This window comes from Ipomoea triloba, chromosome 9, assembly GCF_003576645.1.
Source record: "Ipomoea triloba cultivar NCNSP0323 chromosome 9, ASM357664v1".
NCBI classification, from domain to species: domain Eukaryota; kingdom Viridiplantae; phylum Streptophyta; class Magnoliopsida; order Solanales; family Convolvulaceae; genus Ipomoea; species Ipomoea triloba.
The window spans coordinates 4,280,681-4,301,480 of NC_044924.1; the positions used below are offsets into that span (position 1 = coordinate 4,280,681).

At 31.9% G+C, this 20,800-nt stretch overlaps 2 protein-coding genes across 2 annotated transcripts; one reads left to right on the plus strand and one right to left on the minus strand.

Annotated features, from left to right (window-relative positions):
• Positions 1-10,248: 10,248 nt before the first annotated feature.
• LOC116029379 (protein SMG7L-like) lies at positions 10,249-15,507 on the plus strand. The gene is made up of 6 exons (XM_031271360.1): positions 10,249-10,450; positions 11,358-11,498; positions 11,599-12,192; positions 12,334-12,456; positions 12,619-12,830; positions 13,277-15,507. Exons 2-6 carry the CDS (start codon positions 11,436-11,438, stop codon positions 15,228-15,230), a joined length of 2,946 nt encoding a protein of 981 aa, XP_031127220.1. The 5' UTR covers positions 10,249-10,450; positions 11,358-11,435; the 3' UTR covers positions 15,231-15,507.
• A 2,413-nt stretch (positions 15,508-17,920) lies between these two features.
• Positions 17,921-19,994, minus strand: LOC116028457 (dof zinc finger protein DOF1.4-like). Its single transcript, XM_031270175.1, has 2 exons — positions 19,862-19,994; positions 17,921-19,579 (listed from the first exon to the last, which is right to left on the minus strand). Exons 1-2 carry the CDS (start codon positions 19,862-19,864, stop codon positions 18,578-18,580), a joined length of 1,005 nt encoding a protein of 334 aa, XP_031126035.1. The 5' UTR covers positions 19,865-19,994; the 3' UTR covers positions 17,921-18,577.
• Positions 19,995-20,800: the final 806 nt, after the last annotated feature.

Consider the following 20,800-nt stretch of genomic DNA (forward strand, 5'->3'; position numbering starts at 1 on the left):
GTCTGACACAAAAAAGTTCATCTTTTTGGGATTTGCACCTTAAATCCTTAAGGATCAGATGAGGTTCTAAAAACATCGCACCTACCATGTTTCACTTCACTGCTTATTATGCGATTGTGGGGAACCGCCGGAATATTCTATTTTCCTTTAATTTACTATCTTTTGCTGCGGAAATATGCTTATTTTATCCACTGCCCTTTCAACACCTTTTGCACTCTACACTGTTCTTTTTTTTTTCTTTTTTTTTTCCTCTAAATTAATTGAGTTGGTATGTATAATATAGTTTAAATTCATCACAACTAATTATCAGAATAAAATATTTTTTTTCTACAAAGACAAATGAATATAATATTTTATCTAATACTCCGTATTAATTTATGTCGCGAGACGATGAAGGATTTTTATTAAAAAGGAATAATTATCATGCTGCTTCGTATTTTTTATATATATATATATATATATATATATATATATATATATATATATATATATATATATATATATATATTACTATATGATGTATATTATAATATCCAAAAAAAAATATTACTATATTATGTTAATGTACGTAATTAAATTCCTCCGATGATAAGATTCAAAAAAAAAAAAATTCCAACTATCAAATTACTATATGATGTATATTATAGTATATTCCAAAAAAATATTACCATATTAAGTTAATGTACGTAATTAGATTCCTCTCATGATAATATTCAAAAAAAAATTCCAACAATCAAATTACTATATGATGTATATTATAGTATTCCAATAAAATATTACTATATTATGTTAATGTACGTAATTAAATTTCTATCATGATAATATAAAAAAAATTCCAACAATCAAATTACTATATTATCTATATTATTGTATTCAAAAAAAATATTACTATATTAGTTAATGTACGTAATTAAATCCTCTCATGATAATATACCATGCAATTCAATTATGGTTCAAAATATTTTAATCTTGCGTATTTTTTTATTTTATATTCGTAAACAATCAAATTACTATATAATGTATATTATAGTATTCAAAAAAATTATTATATTAAGTTAATGTACGTAATTAAATTCCTCTCATGATAATATTCAAAAAAAAATTCCAACAATCAAATTACTATATGATGTATATTATAGTATTCAAAAAAAAATCTTAATGTACGTAATTAAATTCTTCTCATGATAATATTCAAAAAAAAATTCCAACAATCAAATTACTATATGATGTATATTATAGTATTCCAACAAAATATTACTATATTATGGTAATGTACGTAATTAAATTCCTCTTATGATAATATTAAAAAAAATAAAAATTCCAACAATCAAATTACTATATGATGTATATTATAGTATTAAAAAAATATTATTATATTATCTTAAAGTACGTAATTAAATTCCTCTCATGATAATATTAAAAAAAATGAAAATTTCAATAATCAAATTACTATATGATGTATATTATGGTATTCTAAAAAAATATTACTATATTATGTTAATGTACGTAATTAAATTCCTCTCATGATAATATTCAAAAAAAAAATTCCAATAATCAAATTACTATATGATGCATATTATAGTATTCCAAAATAGGTATGTGAAATTTAATTTATTTTAATAAGATAAAATTGAAATCTTCTATTCAATTTAATATTTTTGTATTATAGATATTTATAATTTCATTTGTTTTATTATTTGAATTTTAATTAAAATTGTTAAAATTAAAATAATTTAATTTGATTCGAATATATATATATATATATATGTATGTATGTATGTATGTATGTGTGTGTGTATATATACATATATATATATATATATATATATATATATATATATATATATATATATATATATTGCTAAAAAGAGAATAATACATATATACATATCAAATCATTGTTGCATGTCAAAAGTTCAAAAAAAAAAAATAAATTTGTTGCATGTCAATTTGTTTACTTCATCTAACTTTTAAAAATAACTACAATATTATTACTACTATATATAAATTTCTTTCTACATAAATGATATTGGTTTCAAAGTTTTAAAATGTGAACGGTATAATAAATCATTATTATGATTTTAGTACTCTACTAATAACAAATATAAGTATTATTGCATTAATTTAAAAGTTTTGTAGTACAAATGCTGTGAACAAATTTTATAAAATACCATAAATTATAAAAATTTACAAATCTAAAATAATATTCATTATTTAAATATTATGAGCTCAAAACAAATTAATTTACGTTAATAATATAACTGAAGAAAAAACTAACATAAAAATGAACTAATTGAACTAACTTATATTTGCAGAGTTTGAAAAAAATATAATGTAATTGGGTAAATGTCTCACATTTAAATATAATGTAACTAAATTAATTAGAATTCACATATTTTAGAATGATGCATCATCTCGAGATCTATCAGATCAATTTAAAATGAAGAAGAATAAGAGATTTATTTTTTTGAATTCAAGGTACTTGACAAGAATAATAGGTTATAGAACTAAAAGAAAAAGAGATAATAGAACTAAAAAGAAATAAACTTTCAATAAATTAGTTAAAAACATATCATAGATCTACAAATATTGAACCACAAAGTCTATTGTGGACCTATTATTTAAATAATGATCTAGAGATGTTTTGATTGTGCTACATTTATGGGTTGGAAAATATTTAGAAACAAAACTAAATGGTTTCTAGACATCTATTACTATTTATGATAACAAGCAAAAGTTTAAGATAAAAACTTGTGTGTGACTATCTCATAGTCTCAATCCGTGAGATGTGTTGGATATTTAATTAACGAGGTCAAAGATCTGACCTATTAATCAAAGATCTCACCCGTCTTACAGATTGAGACTCGTGAGACAGTCTCTCACAAGTGTTACTCAAAGTTTAAAATATCACCAAAGTAGATTTTGATAGAAAACTTATATATCAATGTAAAATTTTAAAATAAGAATGGTTTTTCATGCAAGGAAAAAAATTTATATAATATTTATCAATATCTATCTATATAATAAAAAAAATTATCAATTTCTCTTTTTATCCATTTATGTAAACATATTATATTTATAATATTTTGTACAATATAAAAATATATACACATTTTTTTTAGAATTGTGATTATTGCCATAATTATAAATGTTAATTACTACAATGAATATTTATTAAAAAATTATTTTAAAATATGTCTAAACTCATATTCTTACTTAAAAATTCAAAAATATTTAAAAATTTGTCTAAATATATAATATAATTAGGGACTACATTAATCCATATAAATTTAAAAATTAAATTCTTTTAATTTGTAAATGTAATTTTCATAATTATAATTAATAAAATATAAAATATAATTAAAAATAAAATTATAAAATTAACAAAATGTGTATTCATAAATATTTAAATTTTTTAAAAATGCATACATACATATACTTATGCATTATATTAATTATACAAAATTAAAATGCTATTTTTCAATTTATAAATTTAATCATTTTAATTATAATATATCAATATAAATTATAATTACAGAAATTATATTATAGAATTTGCATATATACACATTAATAAATATTATTTGTATATACACTATATTACACAATCTTATAAGAAAATGCGTCTGAGTAGAATTTAAAATCACATATACAAAATTTAAATTTTAAATTTTTTTAATTTCTAAATATAATTTCTTAGTTATTATTCATATTGTTAGAATTATAATATATATGAAATAAGATTAGGAATAATTCAATTTAATAATGTAAATTTTTCTTTATAAATTTATATAAATATGTACTCCGTATATGATTAGAGATTATATTAATCATACAAAAAATTTTGTATGCTATGATAATAGATACTTGACCAAATATATGAAAATTCAACTATATTATTATATTGTACATTTTAATATATTTGCATTTTAAAATTTTGTTATTTAAATTTATAATAACAAATTTTTTCCGTGCACCACACGGGTAAAACACTAGTTTGAATTAAAAATAAATCATATTTATATGTAAAATTATAATATTATTTAGAGCAAAATTGAATGTTACCAATGATAAATATTCTACTCTGTAATATTTATAATTAAAACTGTGATACTTATACACCCAATTGTCTACAATCTGATTTCTGTCACGTATAAAGATTTGTGATACGGTTTCGCACAAGTGTTTGCTAATTTATAATTGGTAAAAATTTTGACAATTCTTATGTAAATTGAAACAGAGTGAGGCAAAAATAAGATTATTCTTCAACACATTCAAATAAATTGTATTAATTTATAATTTATGAAAACTCACCGAAAATTTTCTCGAAATATTGGAATTTTTGGGAGCATTTTGAAGCAAATTGTGAAGAGTTGCACAGTAACTTTTGTAGGGTCAAGTCAACAAGAGTTAAACGACAGCTCTGTGCCACTAATTTTGACACTTTCCTGTTTTAAATTATTCATTACGTATTAAATATGCAATTGCTATAGTAATTAGTTGGACGATTTCAAGTTGAGCCATCGAAATTTCAGTCAATATATCCATCATACCTAGTTGTCATTCTGTCACTAGACACAACTTCTTAAAAAAAATAATAAATAACTCTTTTTTTTTTTTGGTGAGAAGGAAGCCTCGTACATGTATAATAATTCATGATTGGAAGAGTGTTGTAAGAATTGCGATACAAAAATTATATTTCGTTCACTCGGTCATTCTATTATGATTTTTTTTAAGTTATAAATACATGATATAGAAAAAGTATATTAATTTGGAATATTTTTAAAATGTAAATAATATTTTAAGACGCAATAAAAGGAAGATGGATGGGTTAGTAAGCAGGAAACATGGAATTTCGGAAGTGGTTTGACTCTTTGGAGATTAAATTATTCGCATCATCGACAGGATAAGAGCACCGTTAGCTAATTTCTGGTTTGCTAACACTAATGTTTTTTTTTTTTTTATTACTTTGTACAAAACCCTATTATATTGGACATTTTTATATGTTTGGCGAAGTTAATAAGGTTTGATTCAAGTTATTTTACATTTTAATTTATTTTTTAATAATATTTAGTTTAGTGTTAGTACATGAAATTTATATATTTAAAAATTAAATAAAATGTAATATAAATATAAAAATTTGAATTTAAAATTATAAAAATAAATTTTTAAAAATAATTTAATTTGATTAATGAATAATAAAAGGCAAAAACTTGTGTGAGACCGCCTCACCATGAAACGGGTCGGGTCAAAATGCATATATAACACTTATATGCACAAATGTCATACTTATATGCTCAAATGTAATACTAATCAGGAATAAAATTTTTGTTACTTATAAGGGTAAATGTAATACTTTTAAGGGAAAATACAATACTTTTACATTTCGATTTAAAAGTATTACATTTTTCCACAAAAGTATTATATTTGCCCTTATAAGTAAGGGGCACTTGTCAACATTACTTATTATGAAAAATGTATTACTTTTTCTCTAATAAGTAACAAAAATTGTATTCTTGATTAGTGTTATATTTGAGCATATAAGTATGACATTTGCACATATAAGTATGACATTTGCATAGTGATTTGACCCAACCAGACCCGTCTCACGAATAAGGATCCGTGAGACGGTCTCACACCCATAATAAAAATAAGATAAAATGAAATAACAAGAGTAACTATTTCCCCGAACAAAGCTCATGTGTTAATGATAGTAGATAAGTAGTGATAGTGAAAATTAAATTGAGGATAGGAGTCTATGTTTATACACATAAAGATAGAGATACAGTGTGTGTTTTATTATTGGTTTAAGTATGATTAAGATATTGTAAGGCCAGTAGACCACGGACAATTAGATTGAAAAAAATATAATGGTCAATTTTTGGTGGTTGAACAATTTCAATCCTTGCTAGATAAAGTAATACAAATTAATACAAGGAGAGATAAGTCCTAATACATAAGTTTGACTAGTTATTTGATGGAACAAATTGACCCGAAGTATGTACGAATCACTAAGTTCGCTTAAACAATAAGAGATAAAATAGTAAAGGGCAAATATTGTAGTAATATTTTATAGATTAATCTAAGAGTATTTACAAAGGATATTGTGTAAGAATAAGATATGATTGTCTAAGTTAAAGACAATGCAATATTTATACAAAGAAGAGACCCAGCTAACTCCTAAAAATGTGGTGGGCCAAAAAACCAAGTCAAGACCCACGCATTGGGCTGCGAAAACTAGAAGATAATGGCTACCCGTTTGGGACTGACTTCGGAGGCCAGCCAGGGGTCACTAAACTTGGGTCTCAACTCTCAAGTCCCCCAATTTAGATCAGGGTCACATATATTGGTTTGATTCATCTATCTTCATATGAGTCACCTTATCGGGCCTTGGGTCTTCATTTTTGGATCGTTTCTAGTTAGATGGACAAGTGGTTCTATAGTACTCTCAAATAGCTAAGACTACACTTGGATGGACAAGTGGTTCGGGCCTTGGATCTTATTTTTGGATCGTTTCCAGTTGGATTGACAAGTGGTTCTATAGGACTCTCAAATAGCTAAGACGACCGTTGGATGGACAAGTGGTTCGAGCCTTGGGTCTTCATTTTTGGATCGTCTCTAGTTGAATGGACAAGTGGTTTTATAGTACTCTCAAATAGCTAAGACGATCGTTGGATGGACAAGTGGTTCTATAGACTCTCACTACCGTTTCACATCTCTTTGTGATAATTAATGCCACTTAACCACAAAATTTTTGACATAACAATGCTGCTTGAATATGAGGGAAAAAAATAATGAAGAAAAATGAGAGCATCTCAAATTTTTGGGCCGAATCAGCCCGATGCAGCCTTGAATTTCGGGCTAAATGACATTCATGGTGTAATTGGGCTTGGGCGTCCTTTGCACTTTTCATGCAAAACCACTTTGATGAAATGGGTCGTCTCTACGGGCTTTAGACGACAGGAAAGGCTGGAAAGCTAAGAATTAAAGCCCGATTTGCAACCATGGTTCTCAATTTCACCAATCATTATTGCATGGACCATGGTCCACACAGCTGTGTGCTGTGTGGACTAAAAATAAAAAGTACATTATTTTTGTACTAAGATACATTATTTTTGTACTGTAGATACATTATTTTATGGTACATTATTTTTGTACTGAAGGTACATTATTTGATATATACTATCAATAATGTACCTACAGTACAAAAATAATGTACCTTCAATACAAAAATAATGTACTTCTTATTTTTGATCCACATAGTTGTGTGGACCATGGTCCATGGCTATTCTCGGAAAAGAACAAATGTTTGAACTTTTTTTAAAAAAAAAAAACAAATGTTTGAACTTTCTAGTGGATTTTGGTCGGTGGATGAGTAGATGTTGAAAGTGACCACACTTTTGATGATAAAAAGGGATAGCTTGTTCAACTTCTGGTATACTCATATTTTATGATTTTTTTCACTAAGTAAACTTTGCTCATGCATAAAAATTTTGTACTTTTAGATAATAAATTATGTGCAACGAACTTGTGACATTCAAATATAAAAACCATATAAAATATTTAAATATATAATTAAAGTAACATTTTAAGAATTTTTAGAATGAGCCACATAGTTTAAGATTAGACTAGTAAGAAAAGCCATTGAGTTGTTCGTTTTCCAAAGGCTTCAACTTCCTTAATAACTTTGATACAACTTTTTCAAACTCAAATCCACCAACTAAATGACCCTTGATTTAACTAAAGTCACAATCACTTGCCCACTTGCTCTAAACTTTTCATAACAAGTAATGTATTTAACTATAATAATTGTAGATTGTCAAAAAAAAAAAAAAACTATAATAATTGTATATGATTAACTTTTAACAAAAAAAATTATTTATTCATGATACTTAATAATGTTGGATTATAATACATTATACTCTGATAAATCCTCCATATTATTTAATATAAAATTTTATTTAAGGGCTGACAATCTCCACAAAATCCGAACCTCGTTCTATCATTTGTTAAGTTATTTAAGGGCTGACATGCTTGACATCCATCAATTGAGAAGGGTCTCGATAATTGTAGCTTGTTGATCTTTTTTTTTTTTTTTTATATATAAATTATATTTACTTTGAAATTCAATGCTATTTAATATAATATTTGGTACTAATAATCATAAAGCACAAGGAACATTTTCATAGGATATATGGCATTTAACCAATGTCGTTTTATTTTTTATTTTAATTTTCTTTGTTTTGTTTCCTTTGAAAAGTTCATGCGTTGCTTGCAGTGTTACGATTTGGTGATGGGATGGAGGCTGGAGGTGTCTGATTGGAGAGAGGGCAACCTATAGGCGTGACAGATAACACACCTAATAGCTTTGTCTTTTTATATTTTGTTTATTATGCATAATTTAGGGGTTGGCCACATAGCTAAGCTAGGTGTCAATCAATAAATAATTCCTTCTAATTTATAATATCTTATTATCTTATCTTGCTTCAAATTAATAATTAATAATTAAAATAAAAACTAATCATAAGAGAAAAAGGAAATAGTTATCTGATGAGGGGCAGAAACAAATGAGAATATAGCGCGCAATTTTTTTCAATACTCAATTTCTTTTAAACTAATAAGGCTGCTCTTAAAAGTTTTAGTTGAATTAGTCAATAAGTTTATTGACTTAAGGTTTTAAGATTAGGTAAATAAAATTTTTGTTAATAAAAAAAAAAACAACTTGATTAATTCAATAACATGAGTGGGCAAACTTAAAATCAAGTGGATCAGTATTCTTATTCAATATGTAAATTTAGAAAAAAGAATCCCACACATTCAAGAAAAATGGACTACTTTTTTATTATTTTCTTTTCATCACTTCCTAACAAAATCAACAAATATCGCGAAAATTCTATTATCATGAAATCCACTTATAATTTTCTATTTAGAAATGGATATATCATTATTTTGTTCAAATTAGAGTGGACCCCACAATTAATCAACCCACTGCTAATTCCTTTCATAATGGGCCCCATGAGTGGTCTGTCCAAACTCCAAAGCACAATCTTCTTCGACTCTTGAAATAAAAGAAAAAGAAAAATCTCTTCAATTGTTTGCTTTTGCTTATATTAATGTTACCCCAATTTTGTTAAAATAAATACTACACATATAATTTTATTTACTTGTATTATCTTTTAAATAAGATTAATAAAAATAAAAAAATAGTTTTCTTTCATTATATTTAAAAATTGCATATGCAGTAATTAAGATAACCATTAAATAGATTGAATATGTACTTATTTATTTTTGTTTTATCTTTTTTTTTTTTTAAAAAATTCTGTCCTATTTTTAAAACTCTAGTTCTCTTATTTGGTCAAAATTTTAGACTAATGTATTTAAATCTGATTGTGACTCTTCAAGAATTATATTGACTTAAAACATTTCTATTATTGTTATTAAGTTTTAAAATCATGAATGCTACCATTTAAAAGAAGCCACCAAGTCACCAACACCTGGTCACTTATCAATTTTCCTCTACCCCACCCAAACAATTTTGTCTTTGGAAGTGTGCTATAAGTGGATAGAAATTTTTTTGACTTGAGCAGTTACCTATTTAGACAGTGAAAATTCTGGATTACACTAAAAAAAATTCAGTCTACAAATAATAATTGGCAATATTGACATTCACAGAATTACAATTAACCCATCAGTACAAATTTATAATGAAATTACATAAATAATTTAGGATTTTAAGTTTAAACCAATAACTGAAAAATACAAATGAAAAGTGAGGTGGAGGTGCTACCGATAGAAACTTGATTTGTGATGTTAGAGGTACAGTCACGAATGACAGGACAAGTGAAGCTTGAAGGTTTGCGTAATATAAGGTAATATAAATATCTAAACATTTTAAAGTGACGTGATTTTAAACGGTATTTAAAAATTCGTATACTCATTAATACAAGTACAAGTTTAAAAAAAAAAAAAAAAGAAGAAAAAAGTGCAGGCACTGCCCCATTGCCCCATTGTTGCTCCCCATACAGGTAATGGAAAACAAAGAAAAGTGTAAAGAAAGTATAAATAATACTGTAGGTGAAAATTAGTGAATCTTCTGTATTGGATTTTTTTCCTTGGACTAGGGACAGCTCATCCTATACAATGAAAATAACAGATATGATGATGAGGCAATTGCCCATTGTTGACGGTTTAGCATCTTCTTAATTGCCTGCATCAAGGGCAAAGGCACTGAAAGAACAAAAGAAGTGGGCATTATAGTCTTTTCACTGTTCATCAGTCAGCACCAGCCACCCCGTGCCTTGTCTTGTCTCCACAACGAAAAAACAATTTAGTAACAAAAACCTGTTAGTTTCACTCTTTGCTGTTTCTTTCTTTCTTGAATTTTCTCTCTCCATCAAAGGATTCATCTTTGTTCCTGAGTTCTTCAAGATTTTGCTGTGATTTCTGCAAGGTAATTGTTTATGTTTCTTGTATTCATAGATTCTCTGCTGCCATATTCACAAAGCTTAGCCTTTCTGATCATGTTAATGCTTTTTATGCTCTCTGATGCTTCTGAGACTAATTCTAGCAGAAAAGCTATCTAATTTTGTTATTTTCTTTAGTATGGTTTCCCTAAAAATTGCTTCTTTTTGCTTATACTTTTTGTTCATGGTTTGTAATCTTTGCCCAGTTTACTGTGATCTTCCCATATCTGTCTTGGGTTTTATATGCTTGAATTGATGGATTTTCTGCACCATGTTCATATGGATATTGATATGGTCGGTTCAAAGAATATGCTCTTTAAGCCCTCTGTTTTAGATATTCAAGAATGATGGTGATCAGAATCTTATTTTGCTGGTATCAGTTCTCTTGTACTTTGGTTGGCTTAGGATATACTGATATAAAGTTAAAGACTTCTCAGATTCGTTGACTTGCCCACAAAACACGAAATTCGCTCGTCGCACATCCCAGCCCGACAATATAGTAGAGTGATAAATAAAGTTGACTCAACCCCTCATTAGGTGGAAGGACCAGTGTCTGGGATAGACGGATTGACTTTATACATGACTTTGCAGCTCTTATTTGGAATTAATTACTCGAGGAAGACAAACAATTTCATAGATAGTTAGGGTGTTTTCTATTTACTGTTCTTAATTTTAATTTTTCCGGTTTTATTGATCAAGTACCTTAGATAATATTAAGCCTGCTTGTGATGTGATTTTAGGCACCCAAATTGGGGAGGCAATGGTCTAGTTGCCATGGTTTCTGTAATTAGTTTTGGATTGAATAAGATTGTTCTTAGCAACGGAGTGTTTCTTAGTTTGAGGAGATTGATTAGTTTGAATGTTTCTTAATGTGCAATTGATCCTCATATACAGGACTATACATTCGTCCAAGTCACAGATGAGGAGATTGATTAGTTGAAGAAGTTTGTTTAAACTTAATTTACAGTAATCATGAACATTGATGAAGCTACAACGTTCAAAGATCAGAAGGAAAAATTGAATACTTTTCTTGAGGTGATCTTGAAGATGATTCCAGTTTTCCTGTTTACTTTACATTTTGTTATTATAGCATAGACACATAGTCACTGATTTTTCTATTACCTCCATCTTCCAGATTGCTGATACAGAGAAACAATTGTTGGCTGCAATCTATTCTAAAGGTTTGTTGAATAAAGATGTCCAAGATCTTTATCACAAAGCCCGTTCTAGTTATGAGAATATCATTTTGAATGATTATGAAGTTTTGGGGCTTCAAGAGGTTGAGTACTCTTTATGGAAGCTTCACTATAAGCACATTGATGAGTTCCGCAAAAGGATTCGACAAGCTAATGCTGAGAAAAAGAAAAGTGAAGCTTCAGAGTCGGATACAAATTCCCATCTAGACGTTGACAAACATATGGAAGGATTCAAGTCATTTCTATCTGAAGTGACTGATTTTTACCAAGATTTGGTCAAAAAGCTGAGGAAGAGCTGTGGTCTTACATCGGAGGTCTTTCTACGTAAGAAGGGCAGCCCCTTGTGTTCAACTGAACATTTGAAATTCCCTCAGTGTCAATATGCTTGCCATCGTTTTCTAGTTTGTCTTGGAGATCTAGCCAGGTACACCGAACTTTGTAAGAAGCCCGATGCCTGCAAGTGGTCAGTTTCTGCTGCGTATTACCTGGAAGCATCCCGGATTTGGCCAGATAGTGGGAACCCCCATAATCAGGTAGTGTTTGTACCGCTTTCCAGATTTTGAAGAAAATGCTACTTCTTGAAATGCTTTTCCTTAATCTATGCTTGCTGAAATGTGGCAAGATGATAATAACTTTTGGAGAGTGATATATTTATAATCTAAGTTCGTTTGCAGCTGGCACTCTTGGCAACATACATTAGTGATGCGTTTCTTGCTTTGTATCACTGTGTAAGAAGTTTGGCTGTCAAGGAGCCGTTTCCTGATGCCTGGAATAACCTCATGTTGCTCTTTGAGGAGGTAAGCTTGTTATTTTCACCCTTCCCGCCTTTCTATTCTCAAATTGTTGAAACTATAAATCTATAATCGTATGGTACTAAATTTGTCTCTTTTTTTCCCCGGCTGTAGTGATCCCATTGGACTTCAATGATTAATTTGTCATTACTTTTTAAATTCCCGCAGAACAGGTCATCTCATTTTCATTCCCTTTCCAATGGGGCGTACATTGATTTGCTAAAACCATCGGAGAAAACTTCCTTGCAAACTGTATCTCAAGCAAGCTATGGTTCTTCAAACATCAATAAATTGGAATCCAATGGAAGTGTTTCCTCAGAAAAATCTGATATATGGCCTCTGTTTGTCAGATTGATAAGTTTCTTTCTAGTGATATCCAGGTACATATTGAAAAATATTATCCATTTCTTGTGCTTAGATGACCATGTAGTTTTAACTACCAGATATTCTAGATACACCAATCAATATCTTTTTTTGAGTGACGAGGGAAACCTGTAGCCACTACCCAAGGGTGTGCATTAGGCAACCCCGCCTTGTAATCTTGGTCGGCAAAGGACCATAAGGAAGTAAACTAGCCTAGGTTGGGCTACTCCCACTGGGAGTTAAAACTTGTAACCTCGTGGTTACCAAGTCAACAGCCTGATCAACTTGGCTAGGATTGCCCCCACCATTTAGTTTTTATTTTAAAGATTTGTTGTCATCTAGACCTGTTTCAAATGGTTGATTAGTCTGCAAATGATTTAGTGATTAGTAAACCTTTTGAGTCTTAGATATTAATGTAACCACATTGAGCATTAGATATCAAATGTCCATTTTCTTAATGCAGTTTAGAGGATTTTTCCCACACACTAGCCTCCACTGTGAGACAATTGGAAGCTCTGATGGCATTAGGCGATGAGGAACTAAAGGCTGCACTGGAATCCTATCAGCATATGGATCCATCTAGAAGCGGCCCATATCGTGCCCTTCAACTTGTCACCATATTCATCTATATCATCCACAGCCTGACTGAAAGTGGGGAAGGGGAGGTGATGAAAGCAGAAAACAAGGAGTCTGATCTGACAAAATTGGCACTTGCAGCCATTTTCATTTGCACTGGTCGTCTTATCGAGAGATGTCTGAAAGGAAGCCATCCGGAAGTATGTCCACTCTTACCCGCTGTGTTGGTGTTTGCTGAATGGCTAGGTAACACACTTCAAAGAGCAGAAGCATATGCTGCAGACGAAAGGGTAAGGAGTTCTATGTCTTACTTTTTCGGTGCTTTTTCTGATCTTCTGAACCGACTTGAACTCAGTGAGAATGAAATTGCTCTGGACTATGCTGCTCTTTGGGAAGACTATGAGCTTAGGGGTTTTGATCCACTGGCACATGCACACATGACACTAGATTTCACAGGTCATCAGGAATGTGTGGACAACTTCAGTAGTATGAGTACATGTAGGTCATGGCGAATATTTCTTGCTGCAAAAAAACTTTCAGGTAAGTCCAGGGACTCGAATAAGTGGATCATGTATGATGAATTGGTTAAAAAGTTCTACACAGTGAAATCCCGATGTCCAGACCAAGTGAATTCAAGTATTCAACCACAAGAATTGCATGAGCACGAATCGGGGAACACAAATGAGCACATGGAAAGTCTTAACAGCCAGTCTGTTACTGCTGAAGAGGAAGAAGTCATTCTCTTTAAGCCTATCATGAGACATAATTCAGCACCGATATATACATCCACCCCCGGTAGTGATCAATTCTCTGTTGAAGGCGTAAAGGAAGTCACAACAACTCTTTCAGATGAATCCTTACGTCGTTCCACATCTTTGATCACCGGGCAAAACCTGACAGGTCTTGATCCTTTAAGTTTTTACCCTGATACCGCTAATTCTAGATATACGAAGCCATTCAAGCCACAAGAGCCTACCTTGAGGGACTCTGCAGCTTATCCTGCTGGACCTCCATCTCTCAATGCTTGGGTCCTTGACAGTGGAAGTTCGAGAAAAGAAAGAGGTGTAAGGGGTTTGAATATGCACAAGTTAAGCCCTATCGAGGAATTAGCCTCGCAATCCTTCAATAACCTCTCCATCAATGAAACAAAGGATCCCATAACCAGTTCTAGCCATGTTTCTGTAGCTCCTCCTTATGTAACTCCGGTGCCTTCTGCCCCACTGTTGCCAGAAGATGCTTCTTGGTTTAAAGGAAACTCATTGGGCTTTCCCGAGTTCAAAAGCCCTTCAGCAACTAAGGAAGGCAATGGTATTCTTGGTGCACCACCAGTTAGTGGATACTCAAGCCGGTTAACAACTCGTGGACCATTTGATTTTGTGGCAGGACCTCCTGGTTTTGTTGATGGATACCCACCACAGATTGGGATGAGTTCTTCTGAGTGGCTCTATCACTATAGGAACACTCAAAATGTTGAGCGGGTTAACAACAATAATCACCTATGGCCTTCTCACCTAAACGCACCAACTACCCTTGGGAACGTGAGTACAACTAATGTTGCCAGGTTTGATTTTCTAGACCAATGGGGAAACCGTTTGGTTTCAAGTCCAATGGTGTATTTGGAAAGCCCACAATTGCTTCCAAGTCCTCTCATGTACAGCGTAGTAGATGAACAAAGGCGGGATAAGCCTCTACTTAGCTACCAGAGACCGTCTCCTTATTCTTTTGGTACCGCTATGGAGTTGAAACCAGAGCAACCAATTTTGCCACACTATCTAAAAGACGGAGAATGGCAAGTACAGCCTGAATCTCAATATAGAGCTCCATCTTTCATGGGGAACTGAGTCTAATAGATCATATATACTTCTCATACCATTGCTTGTTATTGTGAATTTGTTTTTGACTATGTGCCTCACATTGCAATTTACCATTCATCACATCTTCAATTGGTTACATTACAGGGAATTTAGCTGCATTCACAATTTCACATGTAATGATGTATTGATGTAGATATGTTCTTGTTGCACTCTTTAGTTGTGAGGTTGGGACTAGAGATCCCACTCCCAGGATGCTGTACCTTTGCATACTGTCTATGATGAATGTATGTTCTCAAGTTGTAAAGGTAGTCCAGAATTATTATTTTTTGAGTGACGGGGGGTGCACAAGATAAACCCTGTCTTGTGGCGTAGGTAAACCAGCCTAGGTTGCTCATAGCTGACCAGCTTAAACCAAGAAAGACAATAGGCCGCTCCAGTTGAGAGTCGAATTTGTAACCTCTTGTGGCTACCAAGTCAACAACCTGACTAACTTGGTTGGGATTGCTCCAGTCCACAATTATTCATTTCATATGAGATATCATGCAATGCATTTTCTCAAGTTCTGGTGTAACATATGAACATAAAATGCAGGAAATAGGCTTAATTAGCATCCAAAGATAATGGGGATAAATACAGGAAGATGAGTTGAAGCTTCTTCCATCAATAGATGGTTTTACATGTGAAGACAGACAATACAGTCAAGTTCACAATTTATGTGACAGCAAACAGAAATCTGAAAGGCTAAAATGGAAATGAAGGAAACCATGAGTGCCCTAGCTCTTTCTAGCTGGGGTCTGAGCTGCATGCTGCTTCATTTCCCCTTTGGCTTCTTCTCCTTTGAATGGCTCTTTTTGTGCTTGATGAAGCAGAAACATGAACAGCAGGGGAGCTGCAGCATCAACATTATGTCTTCTCCTTTGGTATGATATGATGATTGTGATTGTTCATGAATCCATTATGTATAGAGGAAGAGGGCTCCTGCAACTAACCCTGATGGGTGGCTTTGAGTATTTTATTGTCACGAGATTTTATTCCAATTTGCTCCAGATAAGAAGATGCGTTTCTTGGGATACTCTATATGCTAAACCGGCCTGTTAATGCATGCTAGTTAGGAAATGGGGTTGTTTTAGGTTTCCTTTTCATCAAAAGAAAGATTTAAAATAATACTACTGGTGGACTACTTTCTAGGGTAATCTTTCCTTTGCATCATTCCAAAATCCTGTAAACCAGTCTATATATAGTACAATTGACCGACACTGGCTCAAATCAAGATCAGACAGAAGGTTTATACGTTGGGAGTCGAACTTGTAACATTGTGATTATCAAATATATATCCTAACCAATTTGACTAGGGTTGTCCCAGAACCTCTATGCTATTCAATTTAAGACACATTATTTTTTGGCCATGCATCATTTCAACCGTGGAGCTACTTATAGGCATGAAAAATAGTAGTGTGAAATAGTACAGTTGGTAAGTGAACTGTTAATGCAACTATAAAGTCATAGAATCGACTCTCGTATATGTGTGAGCATGTTAAAAGACCACCTAATTCATGAGTTCTTGAAAGAAAAAGAAGCTAAAGGGGATTATTTACAATGGGAGGATAGGAGAAAGGTAGATGCATGGAGGACAGAGTTCTGAGTCTTGCAGCAAAGCTTACAACAAACTGCATGATTCCATGCGTGCGCCACTTTAATTTTTTTCTATCATCAAATCAACCTTCCCTGCACTGCACCCACCGCCCTACACAGTTGCACACCCCATACTCCATTATCTCTTCCTAGCTTCATCATATTCAAGTGTGAAGTTAGGGACCCTACAAAGGCTACAATACCATCATTTCGATCTTCACCCTAAAAAATGTCGTGATTGTCAAGAATTTTTATTTTTATTTTTATTTAAAAATTTTTTTTAGATAACCATGACTTCCAAAGAAACCAATGAAGACAACCCATATATACATCACGTTATCCATTATATTGTCCACCAGATGAAGTGATTGTGATATATAGCAGAATACGTACAGTAAATACACTATACACTACATATATACAGAGTGGAATATAATTCTGCAGTGGGCACTTCTGGGGAACAATCTGCCTGAGCAGACAAAACACATTAAAAGATGTGAAACAATTCAATTAGTACGACGTCAATGTTACGTTGCTATGTGTGAATATCTATAACTTACCACTTTAGCTCTACGTGGCACTAGCACTACCAGTACAAGGTACGTACTACTCCTCCCGTTTTAAACGCAATTTTTTTTTGAAGCACTTTAAACGCAAATTAAAACCTCATTGGAACTGACATTATTATATCATTAATTCACAGTTTGAAATTAAATGGTCTGAAAATGTTACATCGGCAGCATGCTTCCATTTGTAACTTTATTCTTCATGGATAAATGAGCATAAGAATCTCCATCTGACCATCTCTTTTATCCACGTTAATTCCGCATTCCCAGTACGACAGTGAGAACTCATAATATATTCATATAATAAAATGGTGGATCGGAGTATCAATTCTTTAATTAAATGCTCAATTATATTTAAGCTCATAAGCAATAACTATAAGGTTTTTTAGGTTACGAGCGAAACTCGTAATTACTACTTGAGGATGTGGTCCTTTATTGACGAAAGTTACAAGTCAGATGACCTATAACTGATTGGCTCAAAAAAAAAAAAAAAAAAAAAAAAAGACAAAACCTAATACGTGTGATGATACATATATTCTAAATTAATACTTGACTTGTAGTTGTTTTACAGACTATTATATAAGAGTGGTGCTTACTCACACCATCAGATAGTGACAATAGATTTTTCTAGTCATTCAAATAATAATCATAGTACTAAAAGCTTGCATATGTACATAAATGGAAACTTATAAATAAACCCAATAGTGGTAACCCACTCACATGTAATAATTCACTAGAATTTGTGTGCCCAATTCAAGTTCTATCTTCAAATCATCAAATGCATACATGTATACATATGTAGCCTTCAATTCTGAGATGTAATGATGATGATGATGAACTGGGGCCGATTAGAGGAAGAGGATCCGAGGTTCCTCTCAGCGCAAATCCTGCAACTTTAATTTCTTCAAGCTTGACTATCTTACCAAAAATATGAGCTTGAATTTTCATCTTTTTTTTTTTTTTGTTCATTGCAGCTGACATGATCACTCACATCCATCCTCCTACCATCAATATATACTATGAAATAACTCGAAAACTCTCGATTTCTGACCACTTTTTCCCCTCCCACACCTTTTTTTAGCCAACCTTCTGGCTAAAGTACAACAAGCTAAGAAACCAAGTTAATGAATTTAAGGAAGATTCATATGATGAAGCCAAACCTGGCTAGCTAGCTAGCTAGATGAGAGAAGGCTCCATCCAACCACCATTCCATGGAAATGAAGGATCTGATAAAGGTGTTGAATAGTTAATATTCCCCACCCCTTCTGTCTCCAGATTGTGATTGTTCATAGGAACACCACCGTTCCAATTCAACCTGTTTTGGCTCTCACCTTTCAAGAACTCCTCATTTTCAAGAATCATATTCCCTGCCATTACTGATTCTCCATGATAAGATGGCATGCCCGGAAAATTTCTGTTAGTAATGTCCCCAGAAGCATTGAACTTTCGTTGCTCGAGGCTCGAAGCTATCAGAGAGGCCAGTGTTGTTGTTGAAGTAGAAATAGGGCTAGTGAGTATTGATGATGAAGATGTAAATACTGGGTAGCTTGAAAGAAGAGGATTTGATGATGATGAGCTAACAAATTTAAACCCATTCTCTCCATGGCCACCCAAAACCCCAGGTGAAGAAGAGATCATGCTACTATCATGATTGCTATTATCAAAACTCTCACTGCTTGAAACCCTAGAACCGAACAATCTTGGAAATGGAGGGTTGAGCTCAGAATTAGGGTTGATGGGTAGCCCATAAAACAAAGGATTAATCTGGGGTTTGGACTGGGCAGCCGGAATTTGCAGTGGAGCTGAAGAAACTGCAGGAGAGGTTGATGAAGAAGAGACAACATCAATGGCGGCTGGGGAGGATGAAGAAGAAGAAACAGAAGCCGATGATCTCCTGATTCTCTTGTTGTTCTTCCTGCACCCTCCACCCACTGGAACATTCCTCAAAGTCCCACCTCTAGTCCAATACCTCTTACAAGCTTTGCAAAAGTGTCTGGGCTGAGACAGACTGTAATTGTTGTAATAACAAAATTTTGTGTTCGAGGAATCACAACGTGGGCATTTCAGAGGCTGTTGTTCTGATTGGCTAATCGGTTTCTCCATAACCCTAGCAGCAGTTGATGATGAGGAAGAAGAAGCCATCAAGCTCTTTCCATCTGTCTGATAACTGTTCATCATCTGCGGCACCAGAAATGAGCTGAGAAATTGAACTAACTAACAACCCAGCAAAAGAGAACAAAAAGAACGGAAAAAAGAGGTGCAAGATTGGGGTTTTAGGGTAAAAAGAACAACATTACAGGGATGAATATTCTGTTCCAAAAGCTAAGAAACAAAAACAATGGGGTCATGAATATATATACTCATATTGTTTTGTCGTCTGTTATTATTGATTGGGAGATGGGAGAAGCTGTGGCCATTCATTTTGTAGTGGAAAGAGATGATGAGTATGTATATACGTACCATCTTAATTAGCTTCTCACAGCTTCGTAGAAATTCTGCTTTCTTTTCCCTTTGGCTTCTCTGCAAATTGAAGGAATCGTTTGAAAACCAAAGAGTATGAAGACAAAGGGCAGGTAGCGACGTATATTAGGTCTCTTCTCTCTTATTAGACCCACTCCCATCCGTACTACCAAATAAATAATTTTCTTTGGGTGACGAGGCAAACTCTGCTGTCACTATTGAGGATGTGTATGGGTAATCCTACTTTGTGATCTTAATTAATCAACAGAGAATTACAAGAAGATAAACCAGTTTAGGTTGTCATAATTGATCAGTTCAAACAAAAAAAAAGACCAAAAAGCTACTCTACTATAGTTGAGAGTAAAACTTGTATAAATGAATAGATAAATATTTTTTTTTTTTGCTAGTATAGTTTATTTGTTAGAGGCATCATTTTAATTATTGTGTTTGATTCTTAACTCATATTTAGGGAGAAGTCCGCAATCGCTACTCCATAATGAGGTAAATCAACGAGAACAATGGTGTATTTAGTTTTTTAAAATCAAAACAATGGTATATTTTGTATTTTTAAAAATCAATACCCCTACTTTGGGATTCGATTTTATGACCACTCATTTAAAATTGTAACATCATGTCATCTAATTGGCAGTGGTGTATTTAGTTAATTCATAAGATTATAATAAATATTGTTTTTTTAGAAGTCCTATAAGAACTTTTTCTGGTGTAGGATACTAGAAAAGCAAATTTATTTTATTTTTTGGAAATTTTTTTTATCGAATTATTTAACTAAAAAGTTTATCCCTTTTTGTTTTTGTTTTTGTTTTTCTTACGTGATGGGTTTGATCTAGAATAAACAAAAACGACATTGAATATTTAATTAATATAATGTTCTGGGTATATATATTATGTTATGTATATATATATGCTCAGTTGCTCACG

What these genes read in the sequence shown, in the direction of transcription:
- LOC116029379 (XM_031271360.1), top strand. Translation starts at nt 11,436, where the DNA reads ATGAACATTGATGAAGCTACAACGTTCAAAGATCAGAAGGAAAAATTG. An exon ending in GTGGGAACCCCCATAATCAG is followed by an intron (nt 12,193 to 12,333) that starts GTAGTGTTTGTA and finishes GTTCGTTTGCAG; the next exon opens with CTGGCACTCTTGGCAACATA. An exon ending in TCATGTTGCTCTTTGAGGAG is followed by an intron (nt 12,457 to 12,618) that starts GTAAGCTTGTTA and finishes AAATTCCCGCAG; the next exon opens with AACAGGTCATCTCATTTTCA.